Below are 12,929 nucleotides of genomic sequence, written 5' to 3' on the forward strand. Positions count from 1 at the left end.
AGCTCTCCACTCGCAGTTTAACCGACTAGCGTTGCGGGGGGGTTTACTCTACCGCCAATGGGAATGGCCGTGTGGCGCTGGCGAATCTTTTCAGCTGCTGGTGCCGCGGACTTTGCGGGCATGTGTGCTGGGGATGGTTCATGGGCATGCAGGTTCGGGACACTTCGGGGTAACTAAAACACTGCGGCGGTTGCGTGCTCGGTTCTACTGGCCGGGCTGTCATACTGATCGTGAACTCTTTGTTCACAGATGCGACGTCTGCACGGCAAAGAAGGGCCCTACCCAGCGCTCGCGAGCACCCTTGCAAGGCTTTCGGGTGGGGGCGCCCATGGAACGTATGGGCGTGGACATCCTGGGGCCGTTTCCCATCTCCGATCGCGGGAACCGGTATGTGCTGGTAGCCATGGATTATTTCACCAAGTGGCCGGAGGCGTTTGCTGTTCCTGATCAAAGCGCTTCCACCACGGCTCGAGTGCTGGTGGATGAGGTGTTCAGCCGATTCGGCGCCCCGGAGCAGTTGCACAGCGATCAGGGGCGTAACTTCGAGGCGGAGGTGTTTGCGGTGGTGTGCGAGCGCCTCAGGGTGAAAAAGACCCGCTCCACGCCCCTTCATCCACAAAGTGACGGCCTCGTGGAACGATTCAACCGAACACTCACCACCCAACTCGCCGTGCTTACCAGCGACCGACAGAAGGATTGAGACGAGCATTTGCCTCTCGTGCTTTGGGCTTATCGTACAGCAGTGCAGGAGTCCTCACAACTGACGCCAGCTGCGTTAATGTTCGGTCGCAAGTTGCGCACGCCTGTGGATCTGGTGTTCGGGCATCCTCCACAAGTGGATTTACCCACAAAGCCGGGTTTGGATTATTTTTGTTCTTTGAAAGACAAACTGTTCTGTGTCCACGAGTTGGCGCGTAGACACTTGGCGGACGCCGGGGTTAAGCAGCGCCGCGTGTACGATACTCACAGCCGGGGGCGAGACTTTGCTACTGGGGAGCAGGTTTGGGTGTATTCCCCCGGAAGGAAAAGGGGGCTCTCGCCTAAGCTTATGTAAGGTTATTATCATGTGTCTGCGTGTATCATGGTCACAATAGGAGTAAATACAGCATCATAGCCTTATTAGCAAATTTACCGTTTTAATTTTTTATTTGTATTTTTTTGTTTGCATCACCCTGATTTTTAGTGAACCTTCAAAGAAACTCTTAAAAAAAGAGACAATTAGATTTTTTAGCTTGATGTCTCCCATGACCATTCCAAGGAGAGAATCCAAACAAGCCCAGAACAGTCCCTTAAGCAGCTCCACGATGCCAATGTAAAAGTTTTCTTAAATTTCAGATGAAAGATTCTTCAGATACTCAGAAAGAGGCTTATACCTTTTTCTCATACAAACCATGATTACACCTCCCACAGCAGCACCTGCCAATGTGAGATATTTTAATTTAGAAAATAGCAAGAGTTTGCACAGGGTCAGATGCATTTAAATGAATATACATATTGTCTTTCTGTGCCAAGTTTATTTATACCTGCCAGGGCACCAGGATAGCCACCAATGCGTAGTCCAACAGCACAAGAGACAAATTCAATTCCTGCCCCTATTGCCAGGTTTGACTTCTACTTGTAGATTTTCTTTGTCTGCCAAGGCCATTATCAGTCCTTAAATATCATTTCTCATTTTCAATGCCATTGCCATGTCTAAACAAATACAGAGTTATAAGAAAATACACACAAATAAGTAGAAATCCTTCGAGTTACATTTAAGCAATAGTCAAAAATTGCTATAATACACCTTTCAAGTCAGGGATTTTTTAGAGAATCATATTGCTTTTAATACTAACCTTAAGAAGCTCTTGGTTTTACACAGGTGATCAACCTTTCGTATCTAAACACGGTTACAGTGGTAGTATGTGTTTAACCTTATACACTTCCTCTTCCTCTTACCAGTTGTACAAAAAATGGACCTTCCATATGAATACCGCCCAATTTAAAGTCAATAGATTTGCGGGACCAACTCACTAAGACAGAAACTAGTCAGTAAAACGCGCACACACACATACACACACACTTCCATATTCAAGTCATCTGGCTTAAAATTAAGATTTTAAGGATTTATTTCTCAGTGTGTTTGTGTGTGTGACGAATCAGCATTACCTCCCACCCCTACCCTCACAATCTCACACACACACACACACACACACACACACACACACACACACACACACACACACGCGCGCATCACTTCTCCACTAATGACACTGCTGCCTCTGTAGTGCTACTGTAGGTCTGTTTTCAGCTCTTCATTAGCTTGTTTTCCTAAACAGCACCGTTTCCCCCCTTTTGGCTTTCATCAGATTTGAACGTGCCCCAGAACTGTCCCTCAACGAGCCTCACACAGTTTTCCATGACAACCGCCGCTATGCTTTTCATTCAGTGATCAAACAGGGTTCAGCGATTAAACACACTTCTCATGTGATTTATCATTGTGCAGTTGACACAAACACACACACACACACACACACACACACACACACACACAAGCCCCCCCTCTCTCTCTCTGAACTCAATGATGATGATGATGAACAGATTCTTCTTAGAGAGAGAGAACTCTTACCTGTCAATCTCATTTTTCAGTCTCAGACAGACAGTAGAGCGCAACACTCAAATTACCAACTTGATGGAATCACTACTTTGGAAGACCTCAGGGGTCCTAAAAGGTGATCATCACCTCTGTCTCTTTTTCTCTTCTTCTCTGAAGTGTGTGACATCCATGTTTGTGAGGTTGCCCTGTGTGGCCATCAGGGTAAGTCTCCTCTGTCTCTGCTGTTCTTATCCAAGTGTGTAAATAATGGGACTGTTTGTTCTCCAAAGCCCTTCCACACCCTTTAAACTTTAGCGGCAACAACATTTTTTTTTTTAAACTTCTTCCTTTTCCTCATATCTGAAAAAGGATGTACAGCACATTGCAAAACAATTCGCGCTCCTCAGCATTGCCTTGGCCTTGTGTTTAAAGTGCTTGTCTTGCTGAAATATCAACAAAAAATTATTGATTTATTGATTGCAGATTGAAGCTGATTCTGTACAATCCCGCTGTATAATTTTCCATCCCATCTCCCTTTAAGTTTGACAAAAACCTAGGCTTTGAGGATGAAAAGTGACCCCAGAATATTAGGCTGACACCAACATGTTTCAATATAGGACTTTAATTCAATTCAATAATTGAGTTATGGCCTGCATTTGTATCTGAAAGTTAAATTAGGTCAGGTGGACATTTTTGTTGGTTTGAAACATTTCACTATTCATCCAAATAGCTTTTTCAGTCTGAGAAAGGTGGGTTAGCTAATTCAAATACCTAGAACAGGATTATGACATCAGAACGCATTGAAGCAATGGTAGCGATTGAATAGTAATCGTAGTGGGGATAGATGCTGCAGTGGCGTTTGTATAATTCAATTTTGAAATGGTACATCCTTGCTGTTGATATTAACTACCGTCACTGTTTTCATGCCTGGTGGAAAAAACATGCAAATTGCAAAGGAAGAACTTTTTTTCAGCTTTCCAGCTCAGAAATAACACAGGGACTCAGGTTGCCTAGGTGACAAAGAGCCACTGCATGGCATGAATATCAGCTTTTCTTGACCAATACGAGACGTTTGTCCATTATATATCTTCATACATACGTGTGTCCACACAGTACATCTTAACTAAGGCTGTCAATGTTAACATGTTAATGTGATAATTTTTTTAAGGCAAATTAATTTTTTTCAAAATTAATCACATGATCAATTTGGAACCTAATTGCTTTTCATAATGACAGCGAAGTACTCGGCTGTGTGTGATAATGACACGTTGATTATAAGATTATAATATTTTCTCAGCACCTTTTGGGGGTCTTAACATGCTCAAAAAGACATGTGAATCACCACACGGGTAGGAATCAATTCTGAATTACAAATCCTGAGAGTCTGTGCCCTGGGTGTCAACCAGGTCTTTCACAGGAGATTGTGCTGCATAGCTCATACACACCTGCATGTATACATATACTGTAGTGGTGTGAAAAACTATTTGCCCCCTTCCTGATTTCTTATTCTTTTGCATGTTTGTCACACAAAATGTTTCTGATCATCAAACACATTTAACTATTAGTCAAAGATAACATGAACACAAAATGCAGTTTTTAAATGATGTTTTTTATTATTTAGGGAGAAAAAAAATCCAAACCTACATGGCCCTGTGTGAAAAAGTAATTGCCCCCCTTGTTAAAAAATAACTTAACTGTGGTTTATCACACCTGAGTTCAATTTCTGTAGTCACCCCCAGGCCTGATTACTGCCAGACCTGTTTTAATCAAGAAATTACTTAAATAGGAGCTACCTGACGCAGAGAAGTAGACCAAAAGCACCTCAAAAGCTAGACATCATGCCAAGATCCAAAGAAATTCAGGAACAAATGAGAACAAAAGTAATTGAGATCTATCAGTCTGGTAAAGGTTATAAAGCCATTTCTAAAGCTTTGGGACTCCAGCGAACCACAGTGAGAGCCATTATCCACAAATGGCAAAAACATGGAACAGTGGTGAACCAGCCCAGGAGTGGCCGGCCGACCAAAATTACCCCAAGAGCGCAGAGACAACTCATCCGAGAGGCCACAAAAGACCCCAGGACAACATCTAAAGAACTGCAGGCCTCACTTGCCTCAATTAAGGTCAGTGTTCACGACTCTACCAAAAGGAAGAGACTGGGCAAAAACGGCCTGCATGGCAGATTTCCAAGGCGCAAACCACTTTTAAGCAAAAAGAACATTAAGGTTCGTCTCAATTTTGCTAAAAAACATCTCAATGATTGCCAAGACTTTTGGGAAAATACCTTGTGGACCGACGAGACAAAAGTTGAACTTTTTGGAAGGTGCGTGTTCCGTTACATCTGGCGTAAAAGTAACACAGCATTTCAGAAAAAGAACATCATACCAACAGTAAAATATGGTGGTGGTAGTGTGATGGTCTGGGGTTGTTTTGCTGCTTCAGGACCTGGAAGGCTTGCTGTAATAGATGGAACCATGAATTCTACTGTCTACCAAAAAATCCTGAAGGAGAATGTCCGGCCATCTGTTCGTCAACTCAAGCTGAAGCGATCTTGGGTGCTGCAGCAGGACAATGACCCAAAACACACCAGCAAATCCACCTCTGAATGGCTGAAGAAAAACAAAATGAAGACTTTGGAGTGGCCTAGTCGAAGTCCTGACCTGAATCCTATTGAGATGTTGTGGCATGACCTTAAAAAGGCGGTTCATGCTAGAAAACCCTCAAATAAAGCTAAATTACAACAATTCTGCAAGGATGAGTGGGCCAAAATTCCTCCAGAGCGCTGTTACTGCTGCTAAGGGTGGCCCAACCAGTTATTAGGTTCAGGGGGCAATTACTTTTTCACACAGGGCCATGTAGGTTAGGATTTTTTTTCTCCTTAAATAATAAAAACCATAATCTAAAAACTGCATTTTGTGTTTACTTGTGTTATCTTTGACTAATAGTTAAATGTGTTTGATGATCCGAAACATTTTGTGTGACAAACATGCAAAAGAATAAGAAATCAGGCAGGGGGCAAATAGTTTTTCACACCACTGTATATATATACACAGACACACGCATACACACATTCAGTATTTACATATTTACAGCTTTTTTTTTTATTAAAACACCCGCTAGACTCCCCACCCCACTTCCCTACTATTAACAAGTCTTTACAGTTTTTTATTAATTTACAGTTTTATTTACAGTTTGTGGTTTGGTTTCAGCTGTTGTCCATGTTTTTTTCTTCTTTTTGAGTGACGGTTTGTTTGTTTTTACCTGTTGTGTTAGTTTTTTTCAGTTCTTTTAATGTTTTCACTACCTTTTTCCTCTCCGTTTTGGACAGCTGTAGGAACAGGTTGACCTGCTCCTCTATCCCTACAGGTGTGTGTGCGGTGCTGCACCCGGCCTCCTCACTCTCCTGTACCGCGGTGCTCACAGTCTGACTGCGGGTTTTACGCTTAGTTGTCGGTTCTGTATTGGACGTCTACTCCCGTTTTCTCCTCGGTTTTGTGTCTTTAGGTGTCTGTGGTGGTGTGCTGGTCTGCGGCTGCTGTGTTTCGGTGCAGACGTTGGGGGCGTGGTCACTGTCAGGACTGAACACTGTACCGGCATCAGGTTCTGCGCTCGCGCTGTGTACAGTGGTACTAGTGTTGGGTTCAGCGCCGAGCGCAGGGTGTGTCTCTGTGCTGCCGGTGTGTTCAGTACTGACCTGTTTGAGTTCCGGTGTGTCGGCGAGGCCCACCACAGGCACGGACTCCTCGGTGCTCCCCCGCCGGCTGTCCTCACGCCGTTGCCACTGTTTCCCAGCCGTGTTGCCGCGCGAGCTTCCTGGCTGCACGGCTCCGTGCAGGCAGCTCAGCCTCTTGTGACCGACGTCCCCGCATTCAAAACACCTCAGCGGCTCCGTGGTGGCAAAGACGGTGTAGCTGTTGCTCTCATCTTTAACTTTAAAGTTCACATTTAATGTCTGTTCTTCGTTGTTTAAAATCATTAAAATTTGCCGGCAGAAAGACAAGACGTGCCGCATGTTGGGGCTTCTGCACCCAAGCGGGATGGCTCTCATGGGGCCGACAAACTTCCCGAAACGGCCAGCTTCTTCATTATTGCCTCGTTTTTATGAAGGGAGGCATGTTTGATATGACCACCCTCGCCGCGGGGAAAGACAGAGGGGTGACTTTAACAGCGGCTCCACTCACACATACTCCACTCTTAGTCAGTGCCCTCGCAAGGTCCACTCTGTTCAAGAACACCACCACGGCTTTGTTCATCCGGGAGGCAGAGTAGATGTTCTCACACCCGACCTGCTCCCCCACCGCTAACAACACGTCCTCAATCGGAGGGACAAAGTCTCTACACCGGCCTCAGAGGCCATGGTGCCTGCTCGCCCTCTCTCTCACTTTAAACTTTTATTTAAACTAAAACATTTACTCATTAAAAAAAATTAATAAATAAACAAACAGTCTTCCGAAAAACTTGGCAGAATGGCAAGCCTGGTGCGTACTGTGATCATACAAAACTATTAAATAAAATTATTTCATTATTATTGTTTATGTAGATATTTATTGTTCCCTTTAAAGACTACACTCGATGCTGCATGAAAACGCGATGGGAACATTTTGTCATGTTGCCGGTTGTGAAGCATGTGTGTATCAAACACGGCAATTTTTGGCTTATATAACCTAACCATATTTATATAACCTATATAAGCTTATATAAATATGACGTCATCTGATGAGACGCACCTGCAGGTTATAAATAAAAGTTAACTGGAAACATTCCTCAGATTCTTTGTCTTTACCGACATTGTGCGCATGTGTTTGTCAGCAAGCATAAAATGCATTCAAAGCAGATATAAAGAAGCATAAAACTCACCAGCAACAATGGCGGAGTTTAGAGCTGGGTGTCCTGCTCCTTATGAAAAATTCCTTTCGGAGGGTGATTCACATATCCTCTGCTTGGAATGTTTGGGTGAGAGCCACGCTCTCGAAGGAATTAGAGGAGAGTGTGAGCATTGTGATGATCTTCTCATGAAAGTGCTCTGCGCGGGTCTCGCGTTCTTCATGGAACCACGAGCCGCGCTGCACTCCTGGGGGTCGCAAGGTGATCTCGCCGAGGCACGAGAGATGGAGTCCCCCTTTTCTCTCGCCCTCCCTCCCAATCCTGCAGTCTTTCCTTCCACTTCACGAGCGCACTTCGGTGCTCCTCGTATATGTACGGAAGAGACTCGTTCTCCTTCTTCTGTGGATATGGAAGTAGCTTCCTCAGAACGCTCCTCTAAAGATGATAGAGAGTATGAGGATGCAGTCGAACGACTGCACTTTGATTGGCCACAGAAGCAAGCTCACCCAAAACAATAAAAATTAGACGACAGATTTCTGTCGGGTGGCCAGGAGATGGAGCCACAATGCCGCTCTTTCCCCTTTTTTGATGACCACCACAACAAATTATCTCGTTCATGGAGTAAACCTTTCTCATCTCGTATTTTTGTACTTTCGACTTCATTCTATTCGAACATCATTGATGCAAAAGAACGAGGTTATATGGTGATGCCCCAGATAGAAGAGACGCTCGCGGCTCGGCCGTTCTTTGGCCTCCTTGGTGACCGCTGAAAGGCACCTATGGTTAAATCTGACAGGCATCAAGAATAAGGATCGAACTTTCCTCCTTGATGCCCCTGTCTCACCTTCCGGCCTATTTAGCGACGCTGTTAATTCCGTTGCCACTAGGTTTCGAGAGGCTAGGCTGTATGAACAGGCTTTTGGGAAACTTTTCCCACGCCGTGCTCAAGAGTCGAGGCCGTCGGCCACCCAGCCTCGGCCAGATCTGATTCCTTTTGCACCTCTCGCCTAGCAAGAGAGTGTTAGCAGTCGGGCACCCCCCTGTAAGGACTGGGGTACGGCCCGCCGCCCCTCACAGGCCGCCTCTAAAAGATCAGATCGCCGCACTGTCTTCTTTTCAAAGAAGAAGTCCTGAAGGCTTATGCGCCCAGGACCGTAGGGGTGACCCGCCCCGGGGAAGGGCACGTAACGTTCTTTCCAATAAGAACATGCCCTCCCGGGCACCCCCCAGGGGGTCGGTGTTCAGTTTCCGCCGCCTTTGGTGTTTCTGACAACACCGGTCTCCAACGACACGTTAGTCCTTCGGTTATATTCTGCTATATTCCAGGATGCTGAACCACCAACACTCCCCCGTGCAGTCGAAGTACTAAAACTCGTACCCCTTTCAGATAAGCTGGCAGCGTGGAAGCTACTGCCAGGTATATCTCCCTAGGTGTTAAAGACTGTAGAGAAAGGCTACAGGATTCAGTTTGCACATCGCCCTCCGCATTTCAACTGCGTGGTCTACACTTTCGTGATACCGGAAAGGGCGCATCTGCTGAACTCCGAACTCCAGGCGTTGCTGGAGAAGGAAGCCATAGAAGAGGTTCCTCCTCCAGACAGTAGCCAGTCAGGTTACTACAATCGTTATTTCTTGGTCCTCAAGAAAGACGGGGGGGTGCATCCAATCTTGGATCTTCGCGAGTTGAACCGCTATCTCAGAAAGTACAGATTCAAAATGTTAACTGTCAAAATTATTGTTTCACAAATCCAACCAGAGGATTGGTTTGTGACAATAGACTTGAAGGACGCATACTTTCACATAAAAATTTTGCCACAACACAGGAGGTTCCTGAGGTTCGCTTTCGGGGGAGAAGCTTACCAGTATCGGGTTCTTCCATTCCATCTAGCTCTGTTACCCCGCACATATACAAAATGTATGGATGCTGTCCTGGCTCCCTTGCGACTCCAGGGCATCCGTATTCTTAATTACACAGACGACTGGCTGATCCTGGCCCAGTCTCAGCAGCTAGCGCTTTGACATCGGGATGTCGTCCTAGCTCATCTCCATTCGCTGGGATTAAGACTCAACGCTACGAAAAGCATTCTCTTTCCAGCTCAGAGGACAACATACATGGATGGCAGGTGGAATTCGATCACTATGCAGGCACAACTGTCTCCCGCTCATGTCGAATCCATCCTCAGCGCCCTGAAAGAAATTAGACTAGACCAGAAAGTGACTGTACATCACTTTCAAAAATGTTTAGGCCTCATGGCAGCTGCATCCAAGGTGATAGCTTTGGGCCTTCTGCACAGGGGATTTCATATGAGGGCCAATCCACGAAGGCAAATATGGGTTACGCGCAGAGGACTTCGTACCCTTTCTATGTGGTTAAGACCCCGGTTCCTGACTTTGGGTCCCACTCTAGGTCCGTCTTGTCGTCGCAAGATGCTAACAAGAGACGCTTCCCATACTGGCTGGGGTGCGGTCTTGGATGGCCGTCCAGCCCAAGGGAGCTGGAGAGGCCATCTTCTCGCATGACACATCAATTGACTCAAAATGATGGCTCTATTTTTGGCCCTACAGCACTTCCTTCAGCAGCTGAGAGGCTACCATGTTGTAGTGCGGGTGGACAACACATCGGTAATCTCCTACATAAATCACTAGCGCATCAGGTTCTGCTCTGGGCACAGGACAAGTTCCTGTCCCTCAGGGCAATTTTACATTCCGGGGCACAGGAATGTGGGAGCAGACTTACTGTCCAGACAAGCTGTGACACACGGGGATTGGAGACTCCACCCCGAAGTGGTCAGTCGAATCTGAAAAAGATTCTTTACAGCAGAGGTGGACCTCTTTGCTTCCCAAGAGACAGCACAATGTCCCCTCTACTACTCTCTGACTCATCCAGCTCCCCTGGGTCTGGACGCGATGGCCCATACGTGGCCCAATTTACGCCTTCATGCGTTTCCTCCAATAGCTCTACTCCCGGGAGTCCTGGCGAGGGTCCGTTAACACGGTTTGCGACTACTAATGATAGCGCCCCGTTGGCCAGCCAGAGTATGGTTCTTGGATCTAATATCTCTCCTCGACAGCTCACCTTGGCTGATTCCAGTGAGGAGGGATCTTCTGTTTCAGGCGCAGGGGACAATATTGTATCCCCAGCCCGAGCTTTGAAACCTTCACGTTTGGTCCCTGAACGGGACCAACTAAGTCAAGCTGGTCTTCCAGGCAGCATAATTGACACTATCCTAAACGCTAGGGCTCCCTCCACTAGAAGAGCTTATGCCCTCAAATGAAATGTATTTGAAAGTTGGTGCATGACAAAGCAGGTAGAACCAGTCCACTGCTGAATTGTTTCAGTGCTCAGAGTTCCTGCAAGAAAAGTTGTCCTCGGGCTTGTGCCCTAGTACCTTCAGGACGTACGTAGCTGCTTTTTCAGCCTGCCACGTCCCGATTGAGGGGGTTACTGTGGGAAAACACCCTTTAGTTGCCCGTCTTATTCGTGGAGCTAAACGGTTGAGGCCACCCACTAGAGCCACTGTCCCTTCATGGGATTTATCTATCAAGCTCGAAGGTCTAATTGACACTCCTTTCGAACCACTAGAGTCAGCATTTGACAGGTTTCTGACCCTTAAGATGGTTTTTCTTATGGCCATTACCTCTCTGAAGAGGATTGGAGATCTGCGCGCCTTGTCAGTCTTTCCATCCTGCCTGGACTTTGCCCCTGGGCTAGTCAAGGCTATTTTGCATCCTCATCCTGACTATTTTCCGCACCCTGTTGTTCTTGAAGCCTTCTGTCCTCCGCCTTTCACAGCCTCGGAGCAGGAAAAACTTCACCTACTACGTGCTCTTCGGATATACGTCCACCGCACCAGCCAGTGGCGTAAATCAGAGCAGCTCTTTATACGCTATGAAGGCCGCAACCGGGGCCACTACACAGATCTTGTCACATTGGGTGAGAGATGCTATTGCTATCTCCTATGAGGCGTGTGGCCTCACTTCACCTCTAGGAATCAGGGCTTACACAACCAGGGGGATTGCTTCATCCATTGCACTAGCAAGAGATATTCCCCTGCAGCAAGTGTGTGACACGGTGGGCTGGTCCTCTCCGCACACATTTGTTAGATTTTATAGTCTGGATGTTCATGCCACTCCGGGCTCACGAGTCCTCGAGTCAGCTTCCCAGACATAGTTCTGAGACCTCTCGGCCTTGTGCGCACACACTACACAACCTTGGGGACCAGACACTTGTTGTGCGGCGGCGTTGGTACTCTCGTTCCCATTGCATTTTCATGCAGCATCGAGTGTAGCCTTTGAAAGAGAACGTCTCTTCCCTGAAAAGGCGGGAACGAGATGCTGCATCCCAATGCTGCACTGCCCACGTGACCGGACGTCTGTTCAGACAAATCAATCCGAGGAATGTTTCCGGTTCACTCCTATTTATAACCTGCAGGTGCGTCTCATCAGATAACGTAACCCGACTGAGGTTATTTAAGCCAAAATTTGGCGTGTTTGATACACACATGCTTCACAACCGGCAACATGACAAGATGTTCCCATAGCGTTTTCACACAGCATCTCGTTCCTGCCTTTTCAGGCAACAGGGTTACAGCAAAGTAACCCGAGACATACTCTTATAATCCGCTCTAAATGAAAGCCATTTAAAGGATTGAATGATAGTTTTGACAATTGCATGTATAAATGCATGTGTTTTGTTTTGATGGCTCCAAGTTGATTTAATTAGGCTCATATTTTGTTAATACTTGATACTTGACCTCACCATCACCCTTGATTTTTAATTTTTTTTACAATTCAACTACGAAATATAAACATATTGTATATATTTTTTTTACTCACTAGATGTGCAAAGATGGTAAAGAGACACCCCAAAAGATTTGCAACTGTAATTGCAGAGAAAGCTGGTTCTACAGTAGTAAGTATTGACTCAAATAGGACGAATACAAAAGCACCACACTTTTCAGATATTTATTTCTAAAAGATTTTGAAAACTAATTGTCATTTTCCTTTGAAAACTAATTATCATCAATTATCTGACTATTATTTTCACTTTGCATTTCATCAAATGCACTTTGCATTGCACCAGGATAAAATACACCCTTGTTTGGGGTTGTAATGTGACAAAATATGGAAAAAATTATCAATGTGGTATGAATATTTTTGCAAGGCACTGTACTGTTTCTTAGCACTTTACTTAAAAGTCACTAAATTAAGTGTTTAAATAAAACGTGAATATATAAAACAAACAGTTAAATATCTCTTTATACACATTCATCTTGTATAAATAAATAATTACCTTTTCTTTGATCTTCTTGCTGGTGTAGATCTTCTGTAGTTTATCTTTAACCAGTGGACATGCAAAATCTGGTCGTGTCACGATGACTACTTGTGGAATATCTGGATGATAAAACAAATAGTTTTTAGCTGTTCTGTTCAATTGGACAAACTGTAAAAGAAATATAAAGTCAGTCACTCACTGACTTATTCACTAATTATTTATACTGCTTTATCCTGTAAACATAGTCATAGGGGG

General features: G+C 45.4%; 1 protein-coding gene across 12 annotated transcripts in view; it reads right to left on the reverse strand.

Moving 5' to 3' along the window:
• LOC128507016 (interferon-induced protein 44-like) overlaps window positions 1-12,929 on the reverse strand; it is a 136,940-nt gene that overhangs the window by 102,589 nt on the left and 21,422 nt on the right. For 2 of the 12 annotated variants that reach the window (XM_053477630.1, XM_053477631.1), the window contains 2 exons: window positions 12,693-12,793; window positions 7,331-7,834 (listed from right to left, as the gene is read on the reverse strand). The exons of 3 other annotated variants lie outside the window; for them this stretch is intronic. In XM_053477630.1, the coding sequence (XP_053333605.1) occupies window positions 7,619-7,834; window positions 12,693-12,793 (317 nt within the window). In that variant the 3' untranslated portion in view covers window positions 7,331-7,618. Of the gene's footprint in view, window positions 1-1,064; window positions 1,417-1,523; window positions 2,149-2,223; window positions 3,019-7,330; window positions 7,835-12,692; window positions 12,794-12,929 lie in introns of those variants that run through there. 7 more of the 12 variants (XM_053477635.1, XM_053477634.1, XR_008355765.1 and 4 more) reach the window with 6 other exon arrangements.

Source organism: Clarias gariepinus, chromosome 18, assembly GCF_024256425.1.
Source record: "Clarias gariepinus isolate MV-2021 ecotype Netherlands chromosome 18, CGAR_prim_01v2, whole genome shotgun sequence".
In the NCBI taxonomy this organism is placed as follows: Eukaryota; Metazoa; Chordata; class Actinopteri; order Siluriformes; family Clariidae; genus Clarias; species Clarias gariepinus.